General features: G+C 49.9%; 1 protein-coding gene across 3 annotated transcripts in view; it reads left to right on the forward strand.

Moving 5' to 3' along the window:
* endou2 (endonuclease, polyU-specific 2) overlaps positions 1-21,276 on the forward strand; it is a 46,443-nt gene extending 25,167 nt beyond the window's left edge. For all 3 annotated transcript variants that reach the window (XM_086010534.1, XM_086010535.1, XM_086010533.1), the window contains exons 6-8: positions 6,243-6,355; positions 15,261-15,414; positions 20,032-21,276. In XM_086010534.1, coding sequence (XP_085866660.1) covers positions 6,243-6,355; positions 15,261-15,414; positions 20,032-20,295 — 531 coding nt within the window. In that variant the 3' untranslated portion in view covers positions 20,296-21,276. The remainder of the gene's footprint in view (positions 1-6,242; positions 6,356-15,260; positions 15,415-20,031) is intronic.
* Positions 21,277-27,445: the final 6,169 nt, after the last annotated feature.

The following is a 27,445-nucleotide window of genomic DNA, read 5'->3' on the forward strand; positions in this document are numbered from 1 at the left end:
GGGGAGAAGGAGGGTAGGTGGGGTTGAGGGATATGGGGAGAGGTAGGGTTTAGGGATGTGGGGGAAGGTAGGGTTTTGGGATATGGGGATGAGGAGGGTAGGTGGGGTTGAGAGATATGGGGAGAAGGTCGGGTTTAGGGATGTGGGGAGAAGGTAGGGTTTGGGGATATGGGGAGAAGCAGGGTAGGTGGGGTTGAGGGATAGGGGGAGAAGGTAGGGTTGAAGGATGTAGGGGGATGGTAGGGTTGAGGGATGTAGGGAGAAGGTAGGTAAGTGGGGTTGAGGGACCTCATGAGAAGCTGGGTAGGTGGTGTTGAGGGATATGGGCCGGAATTTAAGGGGACCGTGTAGGCATGATCGGAGGCGGGTTGGGTGGGAAATTTGAAATAAATTGGAGCGGGTTGGGAACCTGCCGTCATCCCACCCCCACGCGCCTCTCCATTGGGCACATTTGCCGGTGTGGCAGCAACCCAAATGGTAGAGGCGGGCATCCTAATTTAAATGATTATCACCTTGTTGTCAGACCCTTAAGCTGCTTTTTTTAGCCTACCTTTCAAATTTCACTGAATGACCACGGGATTCATGCAGCTTGGGAACCACATCTGTCAACCTGAGGCGGGAGTTGAGTGGCCATTGATCCAGCTGATTAGTTGACAGCATGAAAATTACTATAAAAGCTCCCACCTCACAGCTGATCACTTTCCTCAGGCAGAAACTGTTGCTGACTGCATTCCCAACACAGATCTAACTTTCTAGAGGCTGCAAGTGTTTCCAGCAAAGTCGCCATCCAGTTTCACCTCATTATTACAACCTATCACACCATTGACAGATTGCTCCTCTCATCTCTACTTGACCTGCCATCTATTCCATCAGCATGGGTGCCGTTTATACTGTCTCACCTTGGTCCTCAGAATCGGACCACGATGAGCCCCAACACTAGCAGCACCAGGCACACCAGCAGCACCAACAACAACACCAACAACCTTCTCCACAACCACCTGATGCTGCACAGGAGAGAGGGCATCAGCGCAGGGCTGCACCGCGCCGGAGGCGATACCCTCAACACAGGGTATACAGGCAGAGGATGAGCTTCCTCAACATGACTGAACAGCAGTGTCAAAGGAGGCTTAGGCTATTGCGCCAGGTTGTCGCATACATTCGCATATTCCTGGAGCAAGACCTCCAGCCCAGAGGACCGGGTGGACACGCCTTAACAGTGGCTGTCAAAGTCACCAGTGCATCAACTTCTTCACCTCAGGCTCCTTCCAGGGATCTGCAGCTGACATTTGTGGCATCTCGCAGTCAGCCACTGACAGATGCATCACACAGGTCACCGATGCCCTCTTTGACAAATCAGCCAATTATATCAACTTTGCCACTGATGATGCCAGTGTTACTGAGCGGGCGCTCAACTTTACCACTCTGGCTGGCTTCCCACGGGTGCAGGGCATCATCGACTGCACACATGTGGCCATCAGGGCACCCCATCATCACCTAGGTGTCCTTGTCAACCGCAAGGGCTTCCACTCCCTCAATGTGCAGCTGATCTGCAACCATAGGAAGATAATCATGCATGTGTGTGCCAAGTTCCCTGGTAGCTGCCATGACTCTTTTGTCCTTCGCCAGTCCACACTCCCTCAGCTCTTCGCTCCTCCAAGCAGACTTTCCGGCTGGCTGCTTGGAGACAAGGGCTATCCACTGAAGACGTGGCTCATGATACCCTTGAGGAGGCCAAGTACTGAGGCCAAGGAGAGATATAATGAAAACCACATTTCCACCAGATGTGTCAGACAGCAGATAATAGGCATGCTGAAAATGCACTTCAGATGCCTTGTCAGATCTAGAAGAGCCCTTCAGTACACACCAGCCAGGGTCTCCAGAATTGTCATGGTCTGCTGCGCCCTGCACAACATAGTGCAGCAGCGAGAATTAGCGCTGCATGAGGAGCAAGGCACTGAGCGCACAGCTTCTTCTTCTTCAGAGGAGGAGCATCAGCTGGAAGACGAGGAGGAGCAGGCGTTGGAGGAACCTGTGGCCCAGGTCTCACCAGCACCCGAGCACATTGCTGCCCGGGAGGCCAGGGACGGTCTCATCATGGTCAGATTTACTTAAATTTACACAGTACACCCATATGGCTACCACATGATGCACCAGGTCGGCACCACCCCACAGCAACACCATAAAGGATCCCTACAATGACCAAGCCATTCCTTTCACACTGACCACCATTGCTGGAGGTACCGTATGTCTCACCATTCACTGCAACTCACTAAGCCACTTCCAAAGGTGCACACAAATTAGTCCAAGACTGGAAAGTGGTGAAAAGAAAGATTTTTATGGTTGAGATCACATTAACGGAAACTTGACATTAACATTGAATAAAACAACCAAGTGGCTACCCTTGTGAATCTGCTTGTATGTCATCTTTCTCTTATGCGTGCTTCTACGAGGTACTACCCCTGTGGCTCCAGCAGAGGAAGAGGCAGCCTGCTCACTTCCCTGCTGCAACTACTTAGACATTCTTAGTGGACATCCTCTGGGTTTTGTAGCCTCTGATGGTCCCGCCAAAGTCTGTTCCTCCTGCGACTCGGGGAGACTCGCCCATCATGTGCGGGGAGGCATCCGGGGCTCTGACTGAGGGGGTGGCAATGGGGGAGAAGTGTAAGCGCTTTGAGAGGAGCCCACACTTCCATATCCCCTCTCACCATCATCTCTCTCATGGGCCACCCACACTTCCCTGCTAGCAAGTAGCTGGAGAGCACCTTGCTGCAAATCAGTGGGGCCGTGAGGACCCATGTCTACGTTGATATCCCTCCTAGAGAGGAGGCCGATGAGCCTCTGCCATTTATTCTCTATAGATAGCGTGTGCTCCTGTGAGTTGCGCATTAGCTGCTCCATGCAGGTGGCCATCCTTTCAATGGAAGAGCCTACAGTCCCTATCACCTGCGACACGGTGGTGCTCATTTTGGAGATGGACTCCTCCATTCTCTGCACATTTGCAGACATCGCGGTCGCAAAACCTGTCAGAGCCCCTTGCACTTCTTCCTGCACCTCCAGGATCGCCCCCTTTCTGGATGGCCCCCGAGGCTTAGTGTCTGCATGCAGCTGAGCAAAGCTGAGAGCATCCTGCGCCCTCCGGCGAGGACTCTTCACCGTTGTCCCTGTCTCCACCATCTGCTCTTGCTCACTTGTGACCTGTGACACACCAGGTGACAACAATATTCTATCTCACGTGGCATGCACTGGGGTGTGCGTATCTGCGCTGGTGCTGGGTGCGCTTATGTCTGGTGTCGGTGCGCCCTCAGAGGCTGGAGACTCCTCTAAGGAGTCGTCTTCCTCTTCCTCCTGGACAGTGGGGGTGGGGGGGCAGTGCTCATGATGGACCTGTGGGAGAGTAAAGAGATGAGTTAGATACGTCATATGAAAAATGGATACAGATACTATTATGCACATGATGAACATTCACTGGCTGCCGACATCAGTCCCCATATGAGTGACTGGTGTATACCATGTAGCTGTATGATATGTAATTCTGTCACCAGGTTGCTGAGATGACTCCCTCTCTCCGTCTCCCACCTCCAGCTGCTCGACGATTCCAGATATTTCTAACACAACCTCCTCTGCTGTTGTAAGGTTTGCAAATGATGTAGGGCCACCGCCGGTTCTCCCCCTTTCCCTCTTTTTTGTGGGTTCTCTTTTCCTGCAAGGAGGGAAAGAAGAGAAGGTTGAGTGAGAGCGATGGAATGAGTGTACGGAATGGATGGGTTACATCTTTAGAGGGAGACTATGATGGAGTGGGGTGGCAATGCCAAGTGGCCTCCTTGTATGTTGTTAGTTGGTATGATTAGGATGAGGGTGAGTGTGCGGGGTGGCCAGTGAGATGGGAATGTGATAATGTAGATAGAGAGAGAGGGATGAGTGAACGTGCAAGGTATGTTGGTGTGAGTAAGGATGTGCAGGAATAGGGTTGGGAAGGCAGAGTGATGGGGATGTGATGAGAGGCACAGCAGGATGCAGTTGAGTGTGGCTTTGTACTAACGTTTCCTGATCTAATGAGATCATTGAAATGTTTCCAGCACTGCACCCAGGTCCTCCTGACCACATTCCTGCTGTTCACCTCCTCTGCAATTTGGAGCCAGGCTCTTTTTGTCTCCTGGGGAGGTCTCTTCCACCCATTGGAAAGGAAGAGCACCTCCATGCGTGCTGTGACTCCCTCCACAATCATATGGAGGGAGTCATCGGAGAACCTGGGTGCAGCCCTCTGGCTCTGTGTAGTCACGTTTCCAAGTGTTTGAAACAATCAAAAGCTCCAGTGCAGTGACTGCACACTCCTGGATGAACCTTCAACTGCAACGTGGCCATGGCTCCTTTAAATATCCCAGCTGAAAATGTGTCATCGATCACGTCATCAGACCTGCACCATTTAATAGGGCCGGGTAACGCGCAGGGCGGGCTTAATAGGCCCCATTAGTGCAAAGTCGATTTCTGCAGTGGGGTGGAAGCAAGAATGGGGTCGCGACCCACCATGGTGACTGCCCGCACCGGACCTGCCCAGGCAAAGAAAATTCCAGCCTTGGTGAGAAGGTGGGTAGGTGGGTTGAGGGATTTGGGGAGAAGGTGGGTAGGTGGGGTTGAGGGATTTGAGAAGGTGGGTAGGTGGGTCGAGGGATATGGTGAGAAGGTGGGTAGGTGGGGTTGAGGGATTTGGGGAGAAGGTGGGTAGGTTGGATTGAGGGATTTGAGAAGGTGGGTAGGTGGGTCGAGGGATATGGTGAGAAGGTGGGTAGGTGGGTCGAGGGGTATGGTGAGAAGGTGGGTAGGTGGGGTTGAGGGATTTGGGGAGAAGGTGGGTAGGTTGGATTGAGGGATTTGAGAAGGTGGGTAGGTGGGTCGAGGGATATGGTGAGAAGGTGGGTAGGTGGATCGAGGGGTATGGTGAGAAGGTGGGTAGGTGGGGTTGAGGGATTTGGGGAGAAGGTGGGTAGGTTGGATTGAGGGATTTGAGAAGGTGGGTAGGTGGGTCGAGGGGTATGGGGAAAAGGTAGAGTTGGAGGATGTGGGATGTAGGTGGGTAGGTGGGTTTGAGGGATATGGGGAGAGGGTGGCTAGATGGGGTTGAGGGATATGGGGAGAGGGTGGGTAGATGGGGTTGAGGGATATGGGGAGAGGGTGGCTAGATGGGGTTGAGGGATATGGGGAGAGGGTGGGTAGATGGGGTTGAGGGATATGGGGAGAGGGTGGGTAGATGGGGTTGAGGGATATGGGGAGAAGGTGGGTAGGTGGGGTTGAGGGATATGGGGAGAGGGTGGGTAGATGGGGTTGAGGGATATGGGAAAAGTGGGTAGATGGGGTTGAGGGATATGGGGAGAGGGTGGGTAGATGGGGTTGAGGGATATGGGGAGAGGGTGGCTAGATGGGGTTGAGGGATATGGGGAGAGGGTGGGTAGATGGGGTTGAGGGATATGGGGAGAGGGTGGCTAGATGGGGTTGAGGGATATGGGGAGAGGGTGGGTAGATGGGGTTGAGGGATATGGGGAGAGGGTGGGTAGATGGGGTTGAGGGATATGGGGAGAAGGTGGGTAGATGGGGTTGAGGGATATGGGGAGAAGGTGGGTAGATGGGGTTGAGGGATATGGGAAAAGGTGGGTAGATGGGGTTGAGGGATATGGGGAGAGGGTGGGTAGATGGGGTTGAGGGATATGGGAAAAGGTGGGTAGATGGGGTTGAGGGATATGGGAAAAGGTGGGTAGATGGGGTTGAGGGATATGGGGAGAGGGTGGGTAGATGGGGTTGAGGGATATGGGAAAAGGTGGGTAGATGGGGTTGAGGGATATGGGGAGAGGGTGGGTAGATGGGGTTGAGGGATATGGGGAGAGGGTGGGTAGATGGGGTTGAGGGATATGGGGAGAAGGTGGGTAGGTGTTATTGAGGGATGTGGGGAGAAGGTAGGGTTGGGGATGTGGGAAGAAGATAGGTAGGTGGGGTTCAGGGACATGGGAGAAGGTGGTAGGTGGGTTAAAGGATATGGGGAAAAGGTAGGTTTGGGGATATGGGAAGTAGGCGGGTAGGTGGGTTTGAGGAATATGGAGAAAAGATGGGTAGGTGGGGTTGAGGGATATGGGGAGAAGGTGGGTTGAGGGATATGGGGAGACATTTGGTAGCTGGGTTCGATCTACCAGAAAGGGTTGGACCTGTTGGGGTTATTTGCCACTTACAGTTCCTAAAATTTCTTTCCTTCTCAGATTGCTCACAGTTATTTAGTCAAAAAGGGGAGGGCGAAAGTGAACAAGGAGGAATTCAAACAGCAGCTGTATGACATCTGGTTCTCTCTGTACCCACGCAAAGGATCCAGCCAGTAAGTGGTATCAGTTCCAATTCAGAATCAAAGAGAATGTGTGAGTGTGTGAGTCTGTGGGTGGATGGGTGCGTACGTGTGTGCGTGTGTTTGTGTGATTGTGTGTCTATGGGTGGGTGTGTGCATGCATGTGTGTTTGTCTGTGGGTGTGTGTGTCTGTGTGTGGGTGGGTGGGTATGTGCTTGTGTATGTGTGTGTCTGTGGGTGGGTGCGTGAGTGTGTCTCTGTGTGTGTGTGTGTGTGTGTGTGTCTGTGGGTGGGTGAGTGTGTTTGTGTGTGTGTGTGTGTGTATGTGTGTCTGTGGGTGTGTGTGTGTGTCTGTGGGTGGGTGAGTGTGTGCATGTGTGTGTGTCTGTGTGTGGGTCTGTGCCTGTGGGCGGGTGTGTTTGTGTGTATCAGTGTCTGTTGTGTCTGTGTGTGTGTCTCCACACTGGGAGACATGAGTATGAATCCTTGCTGATGCAAAGCACCAATTTCCGCCGAGCTTTGCTTGTACTGGTGACAGTGCTGTCAAATTGTGTGGGCAGCGTCAGACTTGGCACCGTACTGAGGGTGGGCACAGGCACTGTACTCCAGTGAGAGTCAGTGCCTGTGGAACTGTACCCCAGTGACAGTCAGTGCCTGTGGAACTGTACCCCAGTGACAGTCAGTGCCTGTGGAACTGTACCCCAGTGAGAGTCAGTGCCTTTGGAACTGTACCCCAGTGAGAGTCAGTGCTTTTGGAACTGTACCCCAGTGAAAGTCAGTGTCCGTGGAACTGCACCCCAGTGAGAGTCGCTGCCTGTGGAACTGTACCCCAGTGAGAGTCACTGTCAGTGGAACTGTACCCCAGTGAGAGTCAGTGTCTGTGCAACTGTACCCCAGTGGGAGTCTGTTCCTGTGGAACTGTATCCTAGTGAGAGTCAGTGCCTGTGGAACTGTACCCCAGTGAGAGTCATTGCCTGTGGAACTCTACCCCAGTGAGTGTCAGTGTCTGTGGAATTGTACCCTAGTGAGAGTCAGTGCCTGTGGAACTGTACCCCAGTGAGAGTCCGTGTCTGTGGAGCTGTACCCCAGTGAGAGTCAGTGTCTGTGGAACTGTATCCCAGTGGGAGTCTGTTCCTGTGGAACTGTACCCCAGTGAGAGGCAGTGTCTGTGGAACAGTACCCCAGTGAGAGTCCGTGTCTGTGGAAATGTACCCCAGTCAGTGTCTGTGGAACTGTATCCCAGTGGGAGTCTGTTCCTGTGGAACTGTACCCCAGTGAGAGGCAGTGTCTGTGGAACAGTACCCCAGTGAGAGTCCGTGTCTGTGGAAATGTACCCCAGTGAGAGTCAGTGTCTGTAGAACTGTATCCCAGTGGGAGTCTGTTCCTGTGGAACTCTACCCCAGTGAGAGTCAGTGTCTGTGGAACAGTACCCCAGTGAGAGCCTGTGTCCGTGGAACTGTAGCCCAGTGAGAGTCAGTGTCTGTGAAACTGTACCCCAGTGAGAGTCAGTGTCTGTGGAACTGTACCCCAGTGAGAGTCAGTGTCTGTGGAACTGTACCCCAGTGAGAGACAGTGCCTGTGGAACTGTACCCCAGTGAGAGTCCGTGTCCGTAGAACTGTACCCCAGTGAGAGTCAGTGTCTGTGGAACTGTATCCCAGTGTGAGTCTGTTCCTATGGAACTGTACCCCAGTGAGAGTCAGTGCCTGTGGAACTGTACCCCAGTGAGAGTTATTGCCTGTGGAACTGTACCCCAGTGAGAGTCAGTGCCTGTGGAACTGTACCCCAGTGAGAGTCAGTGCCTGTGGAACTGTACCCCAGTGAGAGTCAGTGTCCGTGGAACAGTACGCCAGTGAGTGTCAGTGCCTGTGGAACTGTACCCCAGTGAGACTCAGTGTCTGTGGAACTGTTCCCCAGAGAGAGTCAGTGTCCGTGGAACAGTACCCCAGTGAGTGTCAGTGCCTGTGAAACTGTACCCCAGTGAGACTCAGTGTCTGTGGAACTGTACCCCAGTGAGAGTCCGTGCCTGTGGAACTGTAGCCCAGTGGGAGTCTGTTCCTGTGGAACTGTAGCCCAGTGAGAGTCAGTGCCTGTGGAACTGTACCCCAGTGAGAGTCAGTGCCTGTGGAACTGTACCCCAGTGAGAGTCAGTGTAAGGATTACGGGGGTTTCTTTAAACTGGTTTAAGGTAATCTACCTGGCCAGCAGTCTTTTTGCTGCTGCACTATAAACCAATTTTAAAACAGCGGTTTCGAATCACTACCCCTCCTTTAGTTCTGAGTGGAGGAACTTATAATTAATGATATTAACGGAACACGTGGTTTGGATGAGAGAAAAAAATATCAATCTTTATTAACTAAAAGAAACTATAATCACAATATCAAACTATCCCACATGAACACAGTAAGATTGTAAAACTATATAACAAGGGGGTACACACGGCAAAAACGAGGGATACAGTGGCTACAATGTTATTTAAACAATCTTAGCAATTCCCTTAAATCACCATCCCCCCTTAACTCCTGCTAGGTTGCCTTGTTGAGAGTCAGAAAATCTCTGCTCACATGGTCCAGCGAAGAGAGAGAGAGAGAGAGAGAGAGAGCTCACCTTATCGTCCCAGGAAGTCAAGAGCCAAGAGCCAAGAGAGCGAGCTGGCAGCTCAGCCCTTTTTTTATACCTGGTGAGCCCCTCACATCCTGCCTTGCAAGGGCTGTGTGCAAAATTAACCCCAAAGCTGTGATAGGCTAACTCAAAGTGGTTAGATTGAGTTAATGTGATTTTCAGAGCTCCCTTTGCTGAAACAAAAGGGAGATACATCTGCTCTATAGTCCAGTACTGGGTGATTGGAAACCCATTTAAAGTTAACGCTTCCCATTCAAGGTGCAAAAGTCTCTTCTGCAGTTTCAGGTGTATCTAAACAAATGCTAATAGCATTCAGTTGCTTTGTAAACAAAGCATTGTCCTTTGTCTTCATTGAACCTTACTTCCAGACACAGAAAGCTGCATTCCAAACCTCTTTTGTCCATGTGGTGTGACAGCCATTTTATCTTTGGAAACTTAAAAGCACCTCGCTCAGGGTTCCTTTAATCAAAAAAATGAATCTTCAGAACTGTAAATTATTGCGAATTCTTACATCAGTGCCTGAGAAACTGTACCCCAGTGAGAGTCAGTGCCTGTGGAACTGTAGCCCAGTGAGAGAAATTGTAGTGTCCGAGTAGCAATAATACACGGACTGCAGGAGAACAATAATAACAGGTATTTACTGAACAGAGGGTAAGCTTAAACTGAAAGTACGGAAGCCTGCTATGGCTTTATATACAGGTGTGGTCACTGCCGGTACTACAGTATAAAATCAGTTCTCCCTTAAAGGTAGATACACAACAATTCCTCCCCTTTTAGATAAACAGTACATAACATTCATTTAACAATTAAATAATAACTAATTACAATTACAATTTTCTCTGAACTATATACATCAACTGAAATAATCATTTATAAGTTCAGTCTTTGAGGAGGCTTCCTGATCCTGACTGGATAGCGCCTTTCTCGAGTATCCTGTTCTTGCGGCGGAGTCGATTCTGGCTCATTGTCATTGGTTGGTTCGTCGGCTTCCAATACCACTGATTCTGAGGTAGACGCAATCTGTACTTCGGGTTCATTACCAAGTGCACATGCTCGTGGTATAGGTTTGGCTTGTTCCTGTGACTCTAGAATCTGGTCAGCATGGCGTCTCACGATGCTCTCTCCAACGTCCACTGTGTACATTAGTGGTCCCTGCTGTGTGCATATCGTTCCTGGCTGCCATTTTTCTGTTCGGTAGTCACGGGCCAAGACTGGTTGCCCTATCTTGAAGCTCCTGGTTGGCTTCTCATTGATGTGCTGGAATTGCTTATCCTCAACATCTCGTCTTATGTTTGGTTTGAGCAAATCCAGGCGACATCTTAGCCTTCGGTTGAAGAACATTATGGCTGGAGCTTGGTTGGTGACTGCATGTGTCGCATTCCGGTAAGCAAAGAAGAAATTATCCACCTTGTGTTGTAGTGGTATGTCGTCATTATACATCGCCTTTAGGGCCTTTTTAAAGGTCTGAACAAACCTCTCAGCCAATCCATTTGTGGCTGGATGATATGGGGCAGATGTGTAATGTTTCACCCCATTATTCCTCAGGAACCTCCGGAAATCCTCGGACACAAACTATGGTCCATTGTCGGAGCAAATCTGTTCTGGCAAGCCATTCCTGGCGAAGATGGTCCGTAGGACTGCAATAGTTTTCTCCGTGGTGGTGGAGGACATTTTGATGACCTCTGGCCATTTCGAATGGGCATCCACGGCGATTAAAAACATTGAGTCCATAAATGGACCAGCAAAATCAATGTGTACCCGTTGCCATGGAGATGAGGGCCACTCCCATGGGTGTAGCGGGGCCTGTGGTGGAGCGTTTTGGACCTTCTGGCATCCTGTGCATCTCTTGGTCATATCCTCGATTTCTTTATCGATTCCCGGCCACCACACAAATGCCCTGGCTAGGCTCTTCATTTTTACCCCTCCTAGATGACCCTCATGAAGCTCATTGAGCACTCTATCTCTCAACTTGGGTGGAATTACCACTCGGGATCCACACATCAAGGTCCCCCAGCACACTGACAGCTGTTCTCTCCTTGGCGAGAATGCTGGCAACAGTGAGTCGCCATGTGCTGGCCATCCCTTCACCGTCAAATCATAGACCTGAGAGAGTGTCGGGTCATTTCGGGTTTCCTTCTCTATACTTGAGTTTGTAACAGGTAGACATTCGACTATGGTCGAATGGAATATCTCAACAGGGTCCACTGCAGGTGCTTCCTCCGCCGTAGGCAACGATAGGTGCGACTGCCCATCAGCGTTTCCATGCTGTTTCGTACCCTTGTACTCTATGTCGTATTGATGTGCCCCTGGAAAAAGTGACCATCTTTGCAGCCGTTGCGCCGTCATCGCTGGAACGCCCTTCTTTGGGTTAAAAATGGAGACCAGAGGCTGATGATCAGTCAGTAGGGTGAATTTCTGCCCGTGCAGATAGTGATTGAACTCCTTCACCCCCCACACCAGGCTGAGGGCCTCCCTGTCAACTTGGGCGTAGTTACGCTCGGCTGAGGTTAACGAGCGCGACGCAAAGGCTATTGGCCTCTCTGAACCGTCAAGGAATTTGTGTGACAGCACCGCTCCAATGCCGTAGGGAGACGCATCACATGCCAACCGAATCGGTAGTGTTGGATTGTAGTGGGCCAATACTTCTTTTGAAGTGATTAGGCATTTACATTTCTGAAAGGCACGCTTACATTCATCACTCCATTTCCATGTTACTCCAGTTTGCAGCAGGGCGTTCAGTGGGTGCAGAATTGTAGATAAATTCGGCAAGAACTTATGGTAGTAGTTTACCAACCCGAGGAATGACCTCAGTTGCGACACATTTTCCGGTGCTGGAGCCTTGACTACTGCCTCAATCTTGTCTGGGGACTTATGCAACCCTTCCTCATCAATCATGTGGCCACAATACGAGATTTGTCTCCTGAAGAACTCGCATTTGGGGCGGTTGGCTCGTAGCCCATATTCTTGTAATCTAGTGAGCACCTGCTCCAGGTTGGCAAGGTGTTCACTGTCATTTTCGCCCGTAACCAGGATGTCGTCCAAATAACACTGGGTCCCCGGGATCCCTTGCAGGACTTGTTCCATCGCCCTCTGCCAAATAGCCGGGGCTGATGCTACCCCGAATACCAGTCGGTTGTACTGGTAAAGACCTTTGTGATTGTTTATCGTGAGGTATTTCCTAGATGCTTCTTCCACCTCCATTTGTAGATACGCTTGGGCCAGATCAATCTTCGTAAAACGTTTCCCTCCAGATAGTGAGGTGAAAATATCTTCTATCCGTGGCAGTGGATATTGTACTGTGTGCAGGACTGGGTTCACAGTTACCTTGAAGTCCCCACAGATGCGAACCTTCTTCGGCTCCCCAGACGTGCCGCTCAATGATTTCTTCATTACAGGAACGATGGGTGTGGCCCACTCGCTCCAGTCCACCTTGGACAGCACACCCGAACGCTCCAGACTCTCCAGCTCTGCTTCAATGGCTGGGCGGATCGCGTACGGTACCGGTCTGGCCTTAAAACATTTTGGGTTTACGTTATCTTCGATTTTTATCATTGCCGTTACTCCTTTTAGCGTCAGTTAGAATTTTTGACAGTCGTCCAGGTGTGACGTCGTCATCCTTTTTGACAGTCACAGCTAGCGCCTGAATGGAATGCCAATCCAATTGTATTTTTCGGATCCATTCACGTCCCAATAATGGTGGTCCTCCATCTTGTAGTATATATAGATACAGTTTCTGTGTTTCCTTGCCGTTGTATTTAACTGGCACCCTTATTTTTCCTCTGGGGTAGACTTTTTGCCCCGTGTATGTCTTCAATACAATGGACGTGTCCTTCAAGGGTATGTGTGAGAATAGCCGCTCATAGTCTCGTCGATTCATGACAGTTAGGCTGATCCTGTGTCCAATTCCATCTTTACTTGGGACCCTGCTATCATGAGGGTGACCCAAATGGTTCGGTGATCCTCCTTTGCGATCATGTTGTGTAACTTTAGACAACTTAGTCTCCTGTTCCCAGAGTCATTATCACTCTCCTGATCATCTGAACTGCTGTCTGTCATTTTTTTTTACTTTCTTGTACTTTTCCTTAGTAGTTTTTTTAGTGTTGGTTTTCTTTCCCGACCTGCAGACTCTTGCTATGTGTCCCATTTTCCCACATTGCCTGCATACTTTGTCCTTAAACCAACAGTCCTTCTGATCATGGGTTGTTCTGCCGCAGCGATAGCACTTTTCTGCTCCATATGCCATTTCGTTAGCGCTGTATTCTTGTGGTTTCTGTTGTATTTCCGCAGCTCCCCGTGCTGCTGCTTCGTAGGATACTGCCACGCTGAAAGCCTGTTCTAGTGTCAGGTCCTTTTCCGAAAGCAGTCGTTTCTGGGTTCCTTCACTCTGGAGCCCGCAGACAAACTTATCCCTTAAGGTTTCTGCCAGTCCTGCTCCGAACTGGCAGTGCTTCGATAACTTGCGTAGTTCCGTAAGAGTCAGCATTGCTTTCATCTTTGTGCTGGTTTCTTTTATGGAACTTGAATCTTTCTGCTATCAGCAGCGGTGTAGGGTTTAGGTGTTCCTGTAAGATATTAACAATCTCTTCAAAACTTTTCTCCATTGGTTTAGCTGGGGTAATTAAATTCCGCAATAGGCCGTACGTTCTCGCGCCCATCAAATTTAATAATACCGACGCCTTCTTTCCATCGGCCACCTCATTTGCCTTGCAGTACACTTCAATTCTTTCCACATACGTGGTCCAGTCTTCTACCTCGTTGTCAAAAGCAGTGATACTGCCACTCTTCGGCATCTTGGGTGGTTTAAAATGGCGCCTCCCGCGCTTTTTCTTCTTCCCCAATGGAATAAAATGGCGCCTCCCGTGCTTTTCCTTGTTCCCCTTGCTGCCACGCTGCTCCTAGCGTTCTACAGGGTAATGGCGGCGACCCGTGGCTTCGGCGCGTCTCACTTTTCCTTCCCCTCATTTTATTTTCTCTACGCTGCCCGGTTCTTGAGCACCGACCGCGCCCTGTGCGCTCCACCCTCTCTCTCTCTCTTTTCCTCCCAACGACGCTGCATGGCCCCTTTGCAGAGCCGCTCGATCGAGCTCGAGCCCACCGCAGTCCGGAAGGGTCAGCGCACTACCTGCTACCAGCACGATTTGCTGGAACACCTCGACTGGGGAGCCAAGCCCAGCTCTCCACAGCCTCCCCTGCAATTCTCCGAACTCCGATGGATCCCTGGGTGGTTGCCCGCGGTCGACGCCCGTTGCTCTGACTTCGACCTCCAAGAAGCTTCTTTTCAGGGAAAGATCCCCGTGAGGTGATGCAGTACTGCAGGTGAGTTCAAACCTGCTCGTCGCCAGTGTAGTGTCCGAGTAGCAATAATACACGGACTGCAGGAGAACAATAATAACAGGTATTTACTGAACAGAGGGTAAGCTTAAACTGAAAGTACAGAAGCCTGCTATGGCTTTATATACAGGTGTGGTCACTGCCGGTGCTACAGTGTAAAATCAGTTCTCTCTTAAAGGTACATACACAACAGACAGTGTCTGTGGAACTGTACCCCAGTGAGAGTCGGTGCCTGAGAAACTGTACCCCAGTGAGAGGCAGTTTCTGTGGAACTGTACCCCAGTGAGAGTCAGTGTCTGTGGAACTGTACCCCAGTGAGAGTCAGTGTCTGTGGAACTGTACCCCAGTGAGAGTCGGTGTCTGAGAAACTGTACCCCAGTGAGAGTCAGTGCCTGTGGAACTGCAGCCCAGTGAGAGTCGGTGTCTGTGGAACTGTACCCCATTGAGAGTCAGTGCCTGTGGAACTGTACCCCAGTGGGAGTCAGTGTCCGTGGAACTGTACCCCAGTAAGAGTCAGTGTCTGTTGAACTGTACCCCAGTGAGAGTGTCTGTGGAACTGTACTCCAGTGAGAGTCAGTGTCTTTGGAACTGTTCCCCAGTGAGAGTCAGTGCCTGTGGAACTGTACCCCAGTGAGAGTCAGTGTATGTGGAACTGTACCCCTGTGAGAGTCAGTGCCTGTGGAACTGTACCCCAGTGAGAGTCAGTGTCTGTGGAACTGTACCCCTGTGTGAGTCAGTGCCTGTGGAATTGTACCCCAGTGAGAGTCAGTGCCTGTGGAACTGTACCCCTGTGAGAGTCAGTGCCTGTGGAACTGTACCCCAGTGAGAGTCAGTGTATGTGGAACTGTACCCCTGTGAGAGTCAGTGCCTGTGGAACTGTACCCCAGTGAGAGACAATCAAGGTCTTGGGGGAGGAAGAGCGCAGGTACAGACAGCCTTCTGATAGCAGAGTCTGCCACCCTACCCTCACCATCTCCATCCCTGCAGCCCCGATTCGTCTGGTTTCGAGCACGTGTTTGTAGGTGAAACCCGCGGTGGGCGAACGGTCATTGGTTTCCACAACTGGATCCAGTTCTACCTCCAGGAGAAACTTGGTCATGTGGATTACAGAGGATACACCATGCAAAATAACCAGCTCAAGGTGAGCATTGCACAGGACAGAGAGTACCCAGAGTTACAACCTGGAATCTAATCAAGGCATTTTGGGTGGTTTATATATAGAATAACAGATATCCGGGAGTGAGTTACAGGATCAAATGCATTGTACAGTTAAATGCATTAGTTAGTTAGTATAAATGCATTGCACAGTTCAAAAATAATTTTCTCCTCGTAGCTAACCATTTGCTGTGATTTAGATCGTCCTCTCCAATTCCTCATTTCCTCAGCCTGCACCTATAAGTAGCAATTGACCCAATTTAATAAGAATTTGTTGCTGTAGTGGGTCAGTAACTAGAGGTCATAGATGCCAAATCATTGGCAAAAGATCAAGAGGGGAGATGGGAAGAAATTTTTTCACTCAGAATTGTTAGGATCTGGAACGTTCTACCTGTAAAGGTGGTGGAAGCTAATTCCATAAATAATTTTAAAAGGGAGTTGGACAGGTACCTGATGTGAGGAACTTGCAGGGTTACAGTCAAAGAGCAGGGATGTGGGTCTGAGCACGACTGCCCATTCAAAGAGCCAGCAGAGGCACGCCAGGCTGAATGGTCTCTTTCTGTGCTGTACGTTTCTATGATTCTATTTCTATGATTTTATGGAATCTAATCGAGGGGTTCGGGGGGTTTATATACAGAATAACATATACCCATGAGTGTGTTACAGGCTGGAATCTAATCGAGGGGTTCGAGGGTTTATACACAGAATAACAGATATCCGAGAGTGTGTTACAGGCCGGAATCTATTTGAGGGATATGGGGGTTTATATATGGAATAACAGATACCCAGACAAGAGTTACACACTGGGTTCTAATCGAGAGGTTTGGAGGTTTACTCGAGGGATTTGGGGGGTTTATATATAGAGTAACAGATACCAACGAGTGAGTTACAGGCTGGAATCTAATTGAGGGATTCGGGGGGTTTAATCGAGGAGTTCGGTGGTTTAATCGAGGGGTTCGGGGGTTTAATCGAAGTGTTCGGGGGGGGTTTAATGGAGGAGTTCAGGGGTTTAATCGAGGGGTTCGGGGGTTTAATCAAGGGGTTCGGGGGTTTAATCGAGGGGTTCGGGGTTTAATCGTGGGGTTCAGGGGGTGTTAATCGAGGGGTTCGGGGGGTGTTAATCGAGCGGTTCGGGGGTGTTAATCGAGGGCTTTGGGGGGTTTAATGGAGGGGTTCGGGGGTTTAATTGAGGGTTTAATGGAGGGGTTCAGGGGTTTAATGGAGGGGTTCGGGGGTTTAATCGAGGGGTTCGGGGGTTTAATGGAGGGGTTCGGGGGTTTAATCGAGAGGTTCGGGGGTTTAATCGAGGGGTTCGGGGGTTTAATCGAGGGGTTCGGGGGTTTAATCGAGGGGTTCGGGGGTTTAATGGAGGGGTTCGGGGGTTTAATGGAGGTGTTCGGGGGTTTAATCGAGGGGTTCGGGGGTTTAATGGCGGGGTCCTGGGGTTTAATCGAGGGGTTCGGGGGTTTAATGGAGGGGTTCGGGGGTTTAATGGAGGGGTCCTGGGGTTTAATCGAGGGGTTCGGGGGTTTAATCGAGGGGTTCGGGGGTTTAATGGAGGGGTTCGGGGGGTTTAATGGAGGGGTTCGGGGGGTTTAATGGAGGGGTTCGGGGGTATTAATGGAGGAGTTCGGGGGTGTTAATGGAGGGGTTCGGGGGTTTAATGGAGGGGTTCGGGGGTTTAATGGAGGGGTTCGGGGGTTTAATGGAGGGGTTCGGGGGTTTAATTGAGGGGTCCTGGGGTTTAATCGAGGGGTTCGAGGGTTTAATCGAGGGGTTCGGGAGTTTAATCGAGGGGTCCTGGGGTTTAATCGAGGGGTTTGGGGGTTTAATCGAGGGGTTCGGGGCTTTAATGGAGGGGTTCGGGGGGTTTGATGGAGGGGTTCGGGGGTATTAATGGAGGAGTTCGGGGGTGTTAATGGAGGGGTTCGGGGGTTTAATGGAGGGGTTCGGGGGTGTTAATGGAGGGGTTCGGGGGTATTAATGGAGGGGTTCGGGGGGTTAATGGAGGGGTTCTGGGGTTTAATGGAGGGATTCGGGAGTTTAATGGAGGGGTTCAGGGGTTTAATGGAGGGGTTCGGGGGTTTAATGGAGGGGTTCGGGGGTTTAATCGAGGGGTCCTGGGGTTTAATCGAGGGGTTCGAGGGTTTAATCGAGGGGTTCGGGGGTTTAATCGAGGGGTCCTGGGGTTTAATCGAGGGGTCCTGGGGTTTAATCGAGGGGTTTGGGGGTTTAATCGAGGGGTTCGGGGGTTTAATGGAGGGGTTCGGGGGGTTTAATGGAGGAGTTCGGGGGTGTTAATGGAGGGGTTCGGGGGTGTTAACGGAGGGGTTTGGGGGTATTAATGGAGGGGTTCGGGGGGGTTAATGGAGGGGTACGGGGGGTTAATGGAGGGGTTCAGGGGTTTAATGGAGGGGTTCGGGGGGTTAATGGAGGGGTACGGGGGGTTAATGGAGGGGTTCAGGGGTTTAATGGAGGGGTTCGGGGGTTTAATGGAGGGGTTCAGGGGTTTAATGGAGGAGTTCGGGGGTTTAATGGAGGGGTTCGGGGGTTTAATGGAGGAGTTCGGGGGTTTAATCGAGGGGTTCGGGGGTTTAATGGAGGGGTTCGGGGGTTTAATCGAGGGGTCCTGGGGTTTAATCGAGGGGTTCAGGGGTTTAATGGAGGGGTTCGGGGGGTTTAATGGAGGGGTTTGGGGGTATTAATGGAGGAGTTCGGGGGTATTAATGGAGGAGTTCGGGGGTGTTAATGGAGGGGTTCGAGGGTGTTAATGGAGGGGTTCGGGGGTTTAATGGAGGGGTTCGGGGGTTTAATGGAGGGGTTCGGGGGGTTTAATGGAGGGGTTCGGGGGTGTTAATGGAGGGGTTCGGGGGTATTAATGGAGGGGTTCGGGGGTGTTAATGGAGGGGTTCGGGGGTTTAATGGAGGGGTTCGGGGGGTTTAATGGAGGAGTTCGGGGGTTTAATGGAGGAGTTCGGGGGGTTTAATGGAGGGGTTCGGGGGTTTAATGGAGGAGTTCGGGGGGTTTAATGGAGGGGTTCGGGGGGTTTAATGGAGGGGTTCGGGGGTTTAATGGAGGAGTTCGGGGGGTTTAATGGAGGAGTTCGGGGGTTTAATGGAGGAGTTCGGGGGGTTTAATGGAGGGGTTCGGGGGGTTTAATGGAGGGGTTCGGGGGGTTTAATGGAGGGGTTCGGGGGGTTTAATGGAGGGGTTCGGGGGTGTTAATGGAGGGGTTCGGGGGTGTTAATGGAGGGGTTCGAGGGTCTAATGGAGGGGTTCGGGGGTTTAATGGAGGGGTTCGGGGGTTTAATGGAGGGGTTCGGGGGTGTTAATGGAGGGGTTCGGGGGTTTAATGGAGGGGTTCGGGGGTGTTATTGGAGGGGTTCGGGGGTGTTAATGGAGGGGTTCGGGGATTAATGGAGGGGATCGGGGGTTTAATGGAGGGATTCGGGGGTCTAATGGAGGGGTTCGGGGGTTTAATGGAGGGGTTCGAGGGTGTTAATGGAGGGGTTCGGGGGTTTAATCGAGGGGTTCGGGGGTGTTAATGGAGGAGTTCGGGGGTTTAATGGAGGAGTTCAGGGGTTTAATGGAGGGGTTCGGGGGTTTAATGGAGGGGTTCGGGGGTGTTAATGGAGGGGTTCGGGGGTGTTAATGGAGGGGTTCGGGGGGTTAATGGAGGGGTTCGGGGGTTTAATGGAGGTATTCGGGGGTTTAATGGAGGGGTTCGGGGGTTTAATGGAGGAATTCGAGGGTGATAATGGAGGGGTTCAGGGGTTTAATGGAGGGGTTCGGGGGTTTAATGGAGGGGTTCGGGGGTTTAATGGAGGGGTTCGGGGGTTTAATGGATGGGTTCGGGGGTGTTAATGGAGGGGTTCGGGGGTTTAATTGAGCGGTTCGGGGGTGTTAATGGAGGGGTTCGGGGGTTTAATTGAGCGGTTCGGGGGTTTAATCGAGCGGTTCGGGGGTTTAATCGAGCATTTCGGGGGTTTAATCGAGGGGTTCGGGGGGCTTAATCGAGCGTTTTGGGGGTTTAATCGAGGGGTTCGGGGGGTTTAATCAAGCGTTTTGGGGGTTTAATGGAGGGGTTTGGGGGGGTTTAATGGAGGAGTTCGGGGGTGTTAATGGAGGGGTTTGGGGATTTAATCGAGGGGTTCGGCGGTTTAATCGAGGAGTTCGGGGGGTTTAATCGAGCGTTTCGGGGGTTTAATCGAGGGGTTCGGGGGGTTTAATCGAGCGTTTCGGGGGTTTAATTGAGGGGTTCAGGGGGTTTAATCAAGCGTTTTGGGGGTTTAATGGAGGGGTTCGGGGGGTTTAATGGAGGAGTTCGGGGGTGTTAATGGAGGTGTTTGGGGGTTTAATGGAGGAGTTCGGGGGTGTTAATGGAGGGGTTTGGGGATTTAATCGAGGGGTTCGGGGGGTTTAATCGAGCGGTTCGGGGGTTTAATCGAGGGGTTCGGGGGTTTAATGGAGCGGTTCGGGGGGTTTAATCGAGCAGTTCGGGGGTTTAATCGAGGGGTTTGGGTATTAATCGAGGGGTTCAGGGTTTTATTTATACCACTGCCTTCCTGCTTGTTTCTCTGTTTCTTTTTCCCCTCTCCACAGCCGGATGAGAATAAGCACCTGATCACACTGCAGTTCAGCTGGAAGAATGGGGTTAAACCCCAGGGCAGCTGTTTCATGGGGGTGAGCCCGGAGTTCGAGTTTGCCCTCTACACCATCACCTTCCTCATCTCGTCCGGCGAACACCTCAAGCTCAGGTTCAGTCAGTACGAGGTGAAGATTGTGTGTCACAGCAACAAGTACCGGAACATTGAGACCACCTACCCCATTCTGCTGCGGTATTTAACCGTCACTTCATGGCGGTGAAACTGAACCCCGTGAAACCCCCAAAATCTCATGGACTCCGCCAACATTACAAATAAAATTAGGGGTACTGTGAAAAAGCAGATTAAATAATTGAATTCCGTCTACACATACTGTGTTAGGAAAAAGTCGTTGATATTATCAATAAATCTTGCAGCTAACCAGCCCCTACATCAGATGATTCACCATAATGCAGTTAGCGTGGCAACTAAGGAATTTAATCTGAAATGAATCTCTCGAATTTTTATTAATCGTGGACACTGATCTCAACTGTAATTTTATAACCATCAATACCGAGTTACAGTGACACAAGTGAAGTGCCTTTGTAACTTCTGTTATTTATTTCATCAATTATCCCCATCTACTCAATATTTACACTCAATCTTTCAGTTTAAATGCTGATAACTGTTGGGTCGATTTTCCAATGGAGCCCACTCGTTTCTTGCCTGTAAAATCTGGTGGTGGGGTGGGGGGCGCGGGGCAGCCTCAGCCTCCCCTTGGACACCCCCGGCCCACCTGACGCATGTTTCAGGGGGGTGCCTGTAAATGGATGAGCAGCCCAGCCGCCTGACACAGGTAGGAGGCTGCGTACCTACGCACCTTGGGGTCTTAAGCCAGTTGTAGGACCCCTGTGGCAATTTTCAGGTACAAATGGGTAAATCGTGCTTCCCCCCATTTGCCTCAGGCTGTGAGAGGCCAGGCCAGCGATCCTTAAAGGCCCACCAATTGGAGCAGGAATTCCTCGGCTTTGCCGCAATCCTAGTTGGGCAAGCTGTGCTCTGATGCCTCGCCTAAATTATGCCAACAAGGCCCGAAGTTGGGAATGGATCAAGTTTCCTGATGCTGACTTTGAGTGGGTAGCAAGGCTCCTCCAGCAATTTCACAGCCAGTTTGGGAGGAGGTTGAGAATCCCACCCTCACCCTCCTCCCCAGTCTCCCCACCCCCCATCCCCCGCTGATTCCATGATTAATAAACAATTGTTAGTTTGTGACTTTCTTGTCTGACTTTTTCTTTGACCTTTGTTGGCCAGAAAGTATTAATGATTCACTCAGTAGTGTCTGTGGATGCTGATGGGACGTTGGTTATGTGAATGTTAATATAATCCAAACTGGTTGACATCAGACGGTTTGGCGAGTCAAACTTAGGCATCATTAACTCCTAGTGATAGACTGGGTGGTAATCTCCAGACAGTTCCCAGACAAGGGGTTAAGGTGATGGGTTACGGATTTGTCTGATGTTCTCAATGGATGTGTTTGTCAGGCTTTAGATCCCAGTGTTCCTACAAGTGTTATTGGAGTGAAGAGTGAGTGAGGAGTGTGTGAGGAGTGAGTAAGTGAGCAGTGAGGGGTGAGTGAGGAGTCATGGTGTGAGGAGTGAGTGAGAGGTGTGTGAGGAGGGAATGAGAATGCTGCACCACCCGAGCAGAAGCCAAGCATAAGGCTGTATATGGCTTCGGGGTCATGGGACCCATCTCTCATGGGTACTTGCCTGAAAAGAAGGATGTTTGAGGAACATCGTACCTATGTGCAGGTTCTCAGGTCAGTCTCTGAGGATGTGCAGCCACTTACAGGTGCGAATCTTGTGTCTACCGCTGTGTGTTCTGGGCAGGCACCAATGGAGTGTATAGCAGCGTCATTGGAATCTGCTGCAGATGCCCACCTAAAAATTGGCTAAGGACCTCTCAGTGGCCTCACCTCCACTGATACATGGACTGCAGCTCTGCTGGCTGTAGGGGAGAGAGTAGACAGGACCTTGCAAACCAGCTTCCATACATCGGGGCCTGTGATGCAGACTGCTGTTGCAAGAGCTGTCAGGATCGGAGAGCTGCCATTGGAGCAGCCATCCCATTGACCAGTGGGGACACAGATCCAGGGCCCAGTGGGAGGGCGCTGGCTGGAGTCCACCTTCCTGATCCCGTCGTCACTCAGGACAGCAGCACATGCCGGGTCTCCAGTCTACCCCCTCGGAACACCAGACCAGGAGAAGGCAGGAGGTGACAACAGGCTGCCCAGGAACAAGCTCCAGAGATGCTCCAACAGCAGCTCCCTGCTAAGTCCTACCAGCCTTTTGTAGAATAGGAACAGCCAGCCACCTCTTGCTGTACTGGCCCTAGGACAAGCACTAGAGTAGGTGAAAGAAAGGCACGTGAAGCATGGTATGAGGATAGAGTTGGTTGGCTTGTGTTCACTTGGACTTTGTTGTATTAAAATAGAGTTTGCATTGTCACAGGGATTTGTTATTGGTGGAGGTCAGAGTTACACAGGAGAGGGGGCACTCATTTGTTGATCATTGACACGGTCATGTTAGGGCAAAAAGGGCTGATGTTTTGTCAAGTTCTAGGATGGATCCTGGACTGAAGAATTATTTGAAGGTGGGGAGAAGGGACTGATGACTAAGGTAACCCTTAAACAGAAGAGAAGATCTCAGTGATCAGCTGAGCTCTGATGGCCCTTCCATCAGTGAGGTCTCTGAGTGCAGGTCACCCTAATACACTCACAATCCACGTACTCCTGCCTCCAAAGCAGCGAGGTCCACCTGCTCAGGAATGTCGAAGTCCAGACCTATTTGGATGATGACATAAAATGGAGGGCACAGCAACAATATGTGACGCAAGATCTGCTGAGCCCCTCCCGAACAGCTGAGGTGGTGAAAATACCCGGTTAAGACCCCGCTGGTCCTCACAATGTAGAGGTCTCAGTGTAGCGTTCCTCTGGTGCTATTAGGGCCACTCTGAGTGGGGTCCTTATCACAGGAGGAGGGGGTTAGGTCTTCACCCCACAAGCCATCCATTGACCTGATTTCTTTCCCTGAAGAGGTCAGGGAGGGCTGAGCTGCAACAATTTCCAGCATATCTGGTGTTCATGTGTAGGATCCTTTGCGTGTTGCTGTACACAAGCTGTACATTGAGGGACTGGAAGTCCTTCATGTTGAGGAAGCTGAGGGGGTTTTCATGTAAGAGCTCACAAAACAATTTGGATGCCATCGATCGGCCCCTGGAAATCCAGCAACCCTGTGCAACTGGATGGCTTGATCTCGCTGCTCCCAATGGTGATGAATTTCCCAGCTCTACTGTAAAGTGCGGCAGTCACCTGATGAATATATGCCCGTTATGCACCCTGGCTGATATTACAAACATCCCCTATGGTTGCCTGAAATGAGCTACTGCCATGCAAGTTGAGTGCACTGGACTTATCAGCCTTTAGTCCCATTAATTTGCCAAGTACTTTTTCTCTAGTGATAGTGATTGTTTTAAGTTCCTCCCTTTTGCTCCTTGATTATCCATTATTGGGATGCTTTTAGTGTCTTCTACCATGAAGACAGATACAAAATATTTGTTCAAAGTCTCTGCCATTTCCCTGTTTCTCATTATTAATTCCCCAATCTCATCCTTTAAGGGACCAACATTTACTTTAGCTACTCTCTTCCTTTTTATATACTTGTAGACGCTCTTACTGTCTTTTTTTTATATTTCTTGCTAGTTTACTCTCATAATCTATCTTCTCCCTCTGTATTTTGTTTTAGTCATCCTTTGCTGGTTTCTAAAAATTTCCCAATCCTCTGAATCTTCGCAACATTGTATGCCTTTTCTTTCAATACCATCCTTAACTTCCTGAGCCACGGATGGTTCATTCTTCTCATAGAGTCTTTCCTTCTCACTGGAATATACCATTGCTGAGAGTTATGAAATATCTCCTTAAATGTCTGCCACTGCTTTTCTACCGTCTTACCTTTTAACCTATTTTCCCAGTCCACTTTAGCCAACTCTGTCTTCATACCTTTGTAATTGCCTTTACTTAAGTTTAAAACACTAGTTTCAGATCCAAGTTTCTTACGCTCAAACTGAATGTGAAATTCTATCATGCTATGATCACTCTTCCCTAGAGGATCCTTTACTTTGAGATCATTAATTAATCCTGTCTCATTACACATTACCAGATCTAAAATAGCCTGCTCCCTGGTTGGTTCCACAACGTATTGTTCTAAGAAACCATCCCGAATATACTCTATGAACTCGTCCCCAAGGCTACTTTTGCCAATTTGATTTATCCAATCTATATGAAGATTATTGCAGTACCTTTCTTACAAGCCCCCATTATTTCTTGATATATACTCTGTCCTACTGTGTAGCTACTGTTAGGGGGCCTATAGAGTACTCCCACCAGTGACTTTTTTCCCTTACTATTTATTGTCTCCACTCAAAGTGATTCTACATCTTGATCTTCCGAGCCAAGATCATTTCTCACTACTGTACTGATTTCATCCTTTATTAACAGAGCTACTCGAACTCCTTTTGCTTTCTGCCTATCCTTCTGAAATGTCAAAAACCTCTGAATATTCAGCTCCCAGCTTTGGTCACCTTGCAACCACGTCTCTGTAATGGCTATCAGATCATACCCATTTATATCTATGCCATCAATTCATCTTTCTTGTTATGAATGCTGTGTGCATTCAGATAAAGAGCCTTTAATGTTGTCTTATTGCCATTTTTCCCTACTCTTAACCTATTTGCTGGTGCATTCTTATGTTTGTACACTCTGTCCCTTCCTGTAAGACTCTGGTTATCATTACCCCTATCGCTACCCGGCACTATTGCCTCGTCCTTTCTCTTTAACTTTCTAAATTTCCCCTCACCTGAACCCTCCCCCCCACTATTTAGTTTAAAGCCCTATCTACCACCCTAGTTATTCGATTTGCCAGGACACTGGTCCCAGCATGGTTCAAGTGAAGCCCATCCCAATGGAACAACTCCCTCTTTCCCCAGTACTGGTGCCAGTGCCCCATGAATCAAAACCCATTTCTCCCACACCAATCTTTGAGCCACGCATTCATCTCTCTGATCTTATTTACCCTATGCCAATTTGCTCATGGCTCAGGTAGTAATCCAGAGATTATTACCTTTGTGGTTCTGCTTCTTAATTTAGTCCCTAGCTGCTCATACTCCCTCAGCATAACCTCTTTCTTAGTCCTACCTATGTCCTTGGCACCTACGTGGACCACGACAACTGGATCCTTCCCCTCCCATTCCAAGTTCCTCTCCAGCCCTGAGGAGATGTCCTTAACCCTAGCACCGGGCAGGCAACACAGTCTTCGGGCAGAGAACAGTATCAATCCCCCTAACTATACTGTCCCCTACCACTACTACATTCCTTTATACTCCCCCAACTTGAATGGCCCCCTGTACCACAGTGTTGTGGTCAGTTTGCTCAACCTCCCTGCAGTCCCTGCTCATGTCCACAAAGGCTGCAAGACCATCGTACCTGTTGGACAAGTGCAAGGGCTGAGGCTCCTCCAATGCTACCTTATGGATGCCCATACCTGCTTCACTCGTAGTCACACCCTCCTGTCCCTGACCACGGACCAAATCTGAAGTACTTAATCTAAGGGGTGTGACTGCCTCCTGGATCAAAGTATCCAGGTAACGCTCCCCCTCTCTGATGTATCGCAGTGTCCGAAGCTCGGACTCCAGCTCATCAACTCTGAGCCAAAGTTCCTTGAGCTGCAGACACTTACTGCAGATGTGGTCGTTGAATCACACTGGGGTCCTCCAGCTCCCACGTGCTACAGCTGCAACACATCACCTGCCCTGCCATCACTTTTATATTTTATTTATCTAATTAGGTTTTCAAGTTTTGAGTTATCACTCAATTGTCTATTTATAGTTAATAATCTAGGTTGTCGTCGTACGTGTCTTCACACTGTTCCCTTTGGGGAACTGTATGAAGTGGTGGAAGGATTTCTGGCCGCGATTAACGCTCCTTCCGTGACCGTAACCATCTTCGTACCAGCCATTAGGGTAGTTAGTCCTATGGCGGGAGGGTTTTACGGGCTCCCACAACCCATACGAGGGGGGGGCGCCATCCACACCCACGGACGCAAGTATCCCGCTGGATGTCAACCCAGAATTTAGAGCCAGAGCTCCGACTCCACTTGCCGGGACTGTCTGGAGCGGGGTTCAAAACCCTACACCTTCTGGCCCAGCGGCGGGGATGCTACCGTTACGCCAAAGGCCCACTCCCATTAGATAGATAATAACTTTGATTAAGTTATTAAATTTAGTTATATGTTTAGGTCTTTACTGTAACTTAGCCCATAAGTCCGAATTCAACTTTAACTAATACTCTTATTATTAATTCACTTAATGATTACTTACCCCAATTGAAATTATTAATTTCCTGGCTCTTAGTTAAACCAATGCCCAAGTGTAGAGAGAGAAAAAAAGAGAAATAGTCACCAACCAATCACTTACCTGCAAATCTGTGATGTCTTACTTTGGTTTCCCTCTCTGCCCCCCCATGTATTTTGAACTGATTCGAAAGTGGTCCTTGAGCCTCGGGACTTATTTACTAGCTCCGCCGGCGCTGCTGCTCCCAATAGTGTAGAAATGTGTCAGGTGAGATTTATAGAAATGTGTCAGGTAAGATTCATAGAAATGTGTCAGGTGAGATTCATAGAAATGTGTCAGGTGAGGTTTACCAGGCTGATACCTGGGATGGCAGGAATGACGTATGAGGAGACATTGGGTTGATTGGGCTTATACTCGCTGGAGTTTAGAAGAATGAGAGGGGATCTCATTGAAACTTATAAAATTCTGACAGGACTGGACAGAGTAGATGCAGGAAGGATGTTCCCGATGGTCAGGGAGTCCAGAACCAGGGGTCAGAGTCTAAGGATAAGGGGTAAGCCATTTAGGACAGAAATGAGGAGGAATTTCTTCACCCAGAGAGTGGTGAACCTGTGGAATTCTCTACCACAGAAGGCAGTAAAGGCCAATTCATTAAATATATTCAAGAAGGAGGTGGATATATTTCTTAAGGCTAAAGGGATCAAGGGGTATGGGGAGAAGGCAGGGACAGGGTACTGAATTTGGATGATCAGCCATGATCTTATTGAATGGCGGAGCAGGCTCGAGGGGCCGAATGGCCTACTCCTGCTCCTATCTCTTATGTTATAAACAAAACGGAAGGTCTGTGATTGGGTGGAAGGCAAGAGAGATTAAATGACAAAAGGGATGATGGTGCAAGGCAAAAGTAATGACACAAGTAAAGAAACAGAATATGGGTTTCGAGGAGGTGTAAATGGGAATGGCAATATTAACAACTGCTGCCATCTGATAAAATGGGGGCAGTGGATATGATCTGAAATTGTTGAACT

The sequence above is a fragment of the Somniosus microcephalus genome, chromosome 17 (assembly GCF_052327205.1).
Source record: "Somniosus microcephalus isolate GS21.2 chromosome 17, FLI_Smic_1.0, whole genome shotgun sequence".
Classification (NCBI taxonomy): Eukaryota; Metazoa; Chordata; class Chondrichthyes; order Squaliformes; family Somniosidae; genus Somniosus; species Somniosus microcephalus.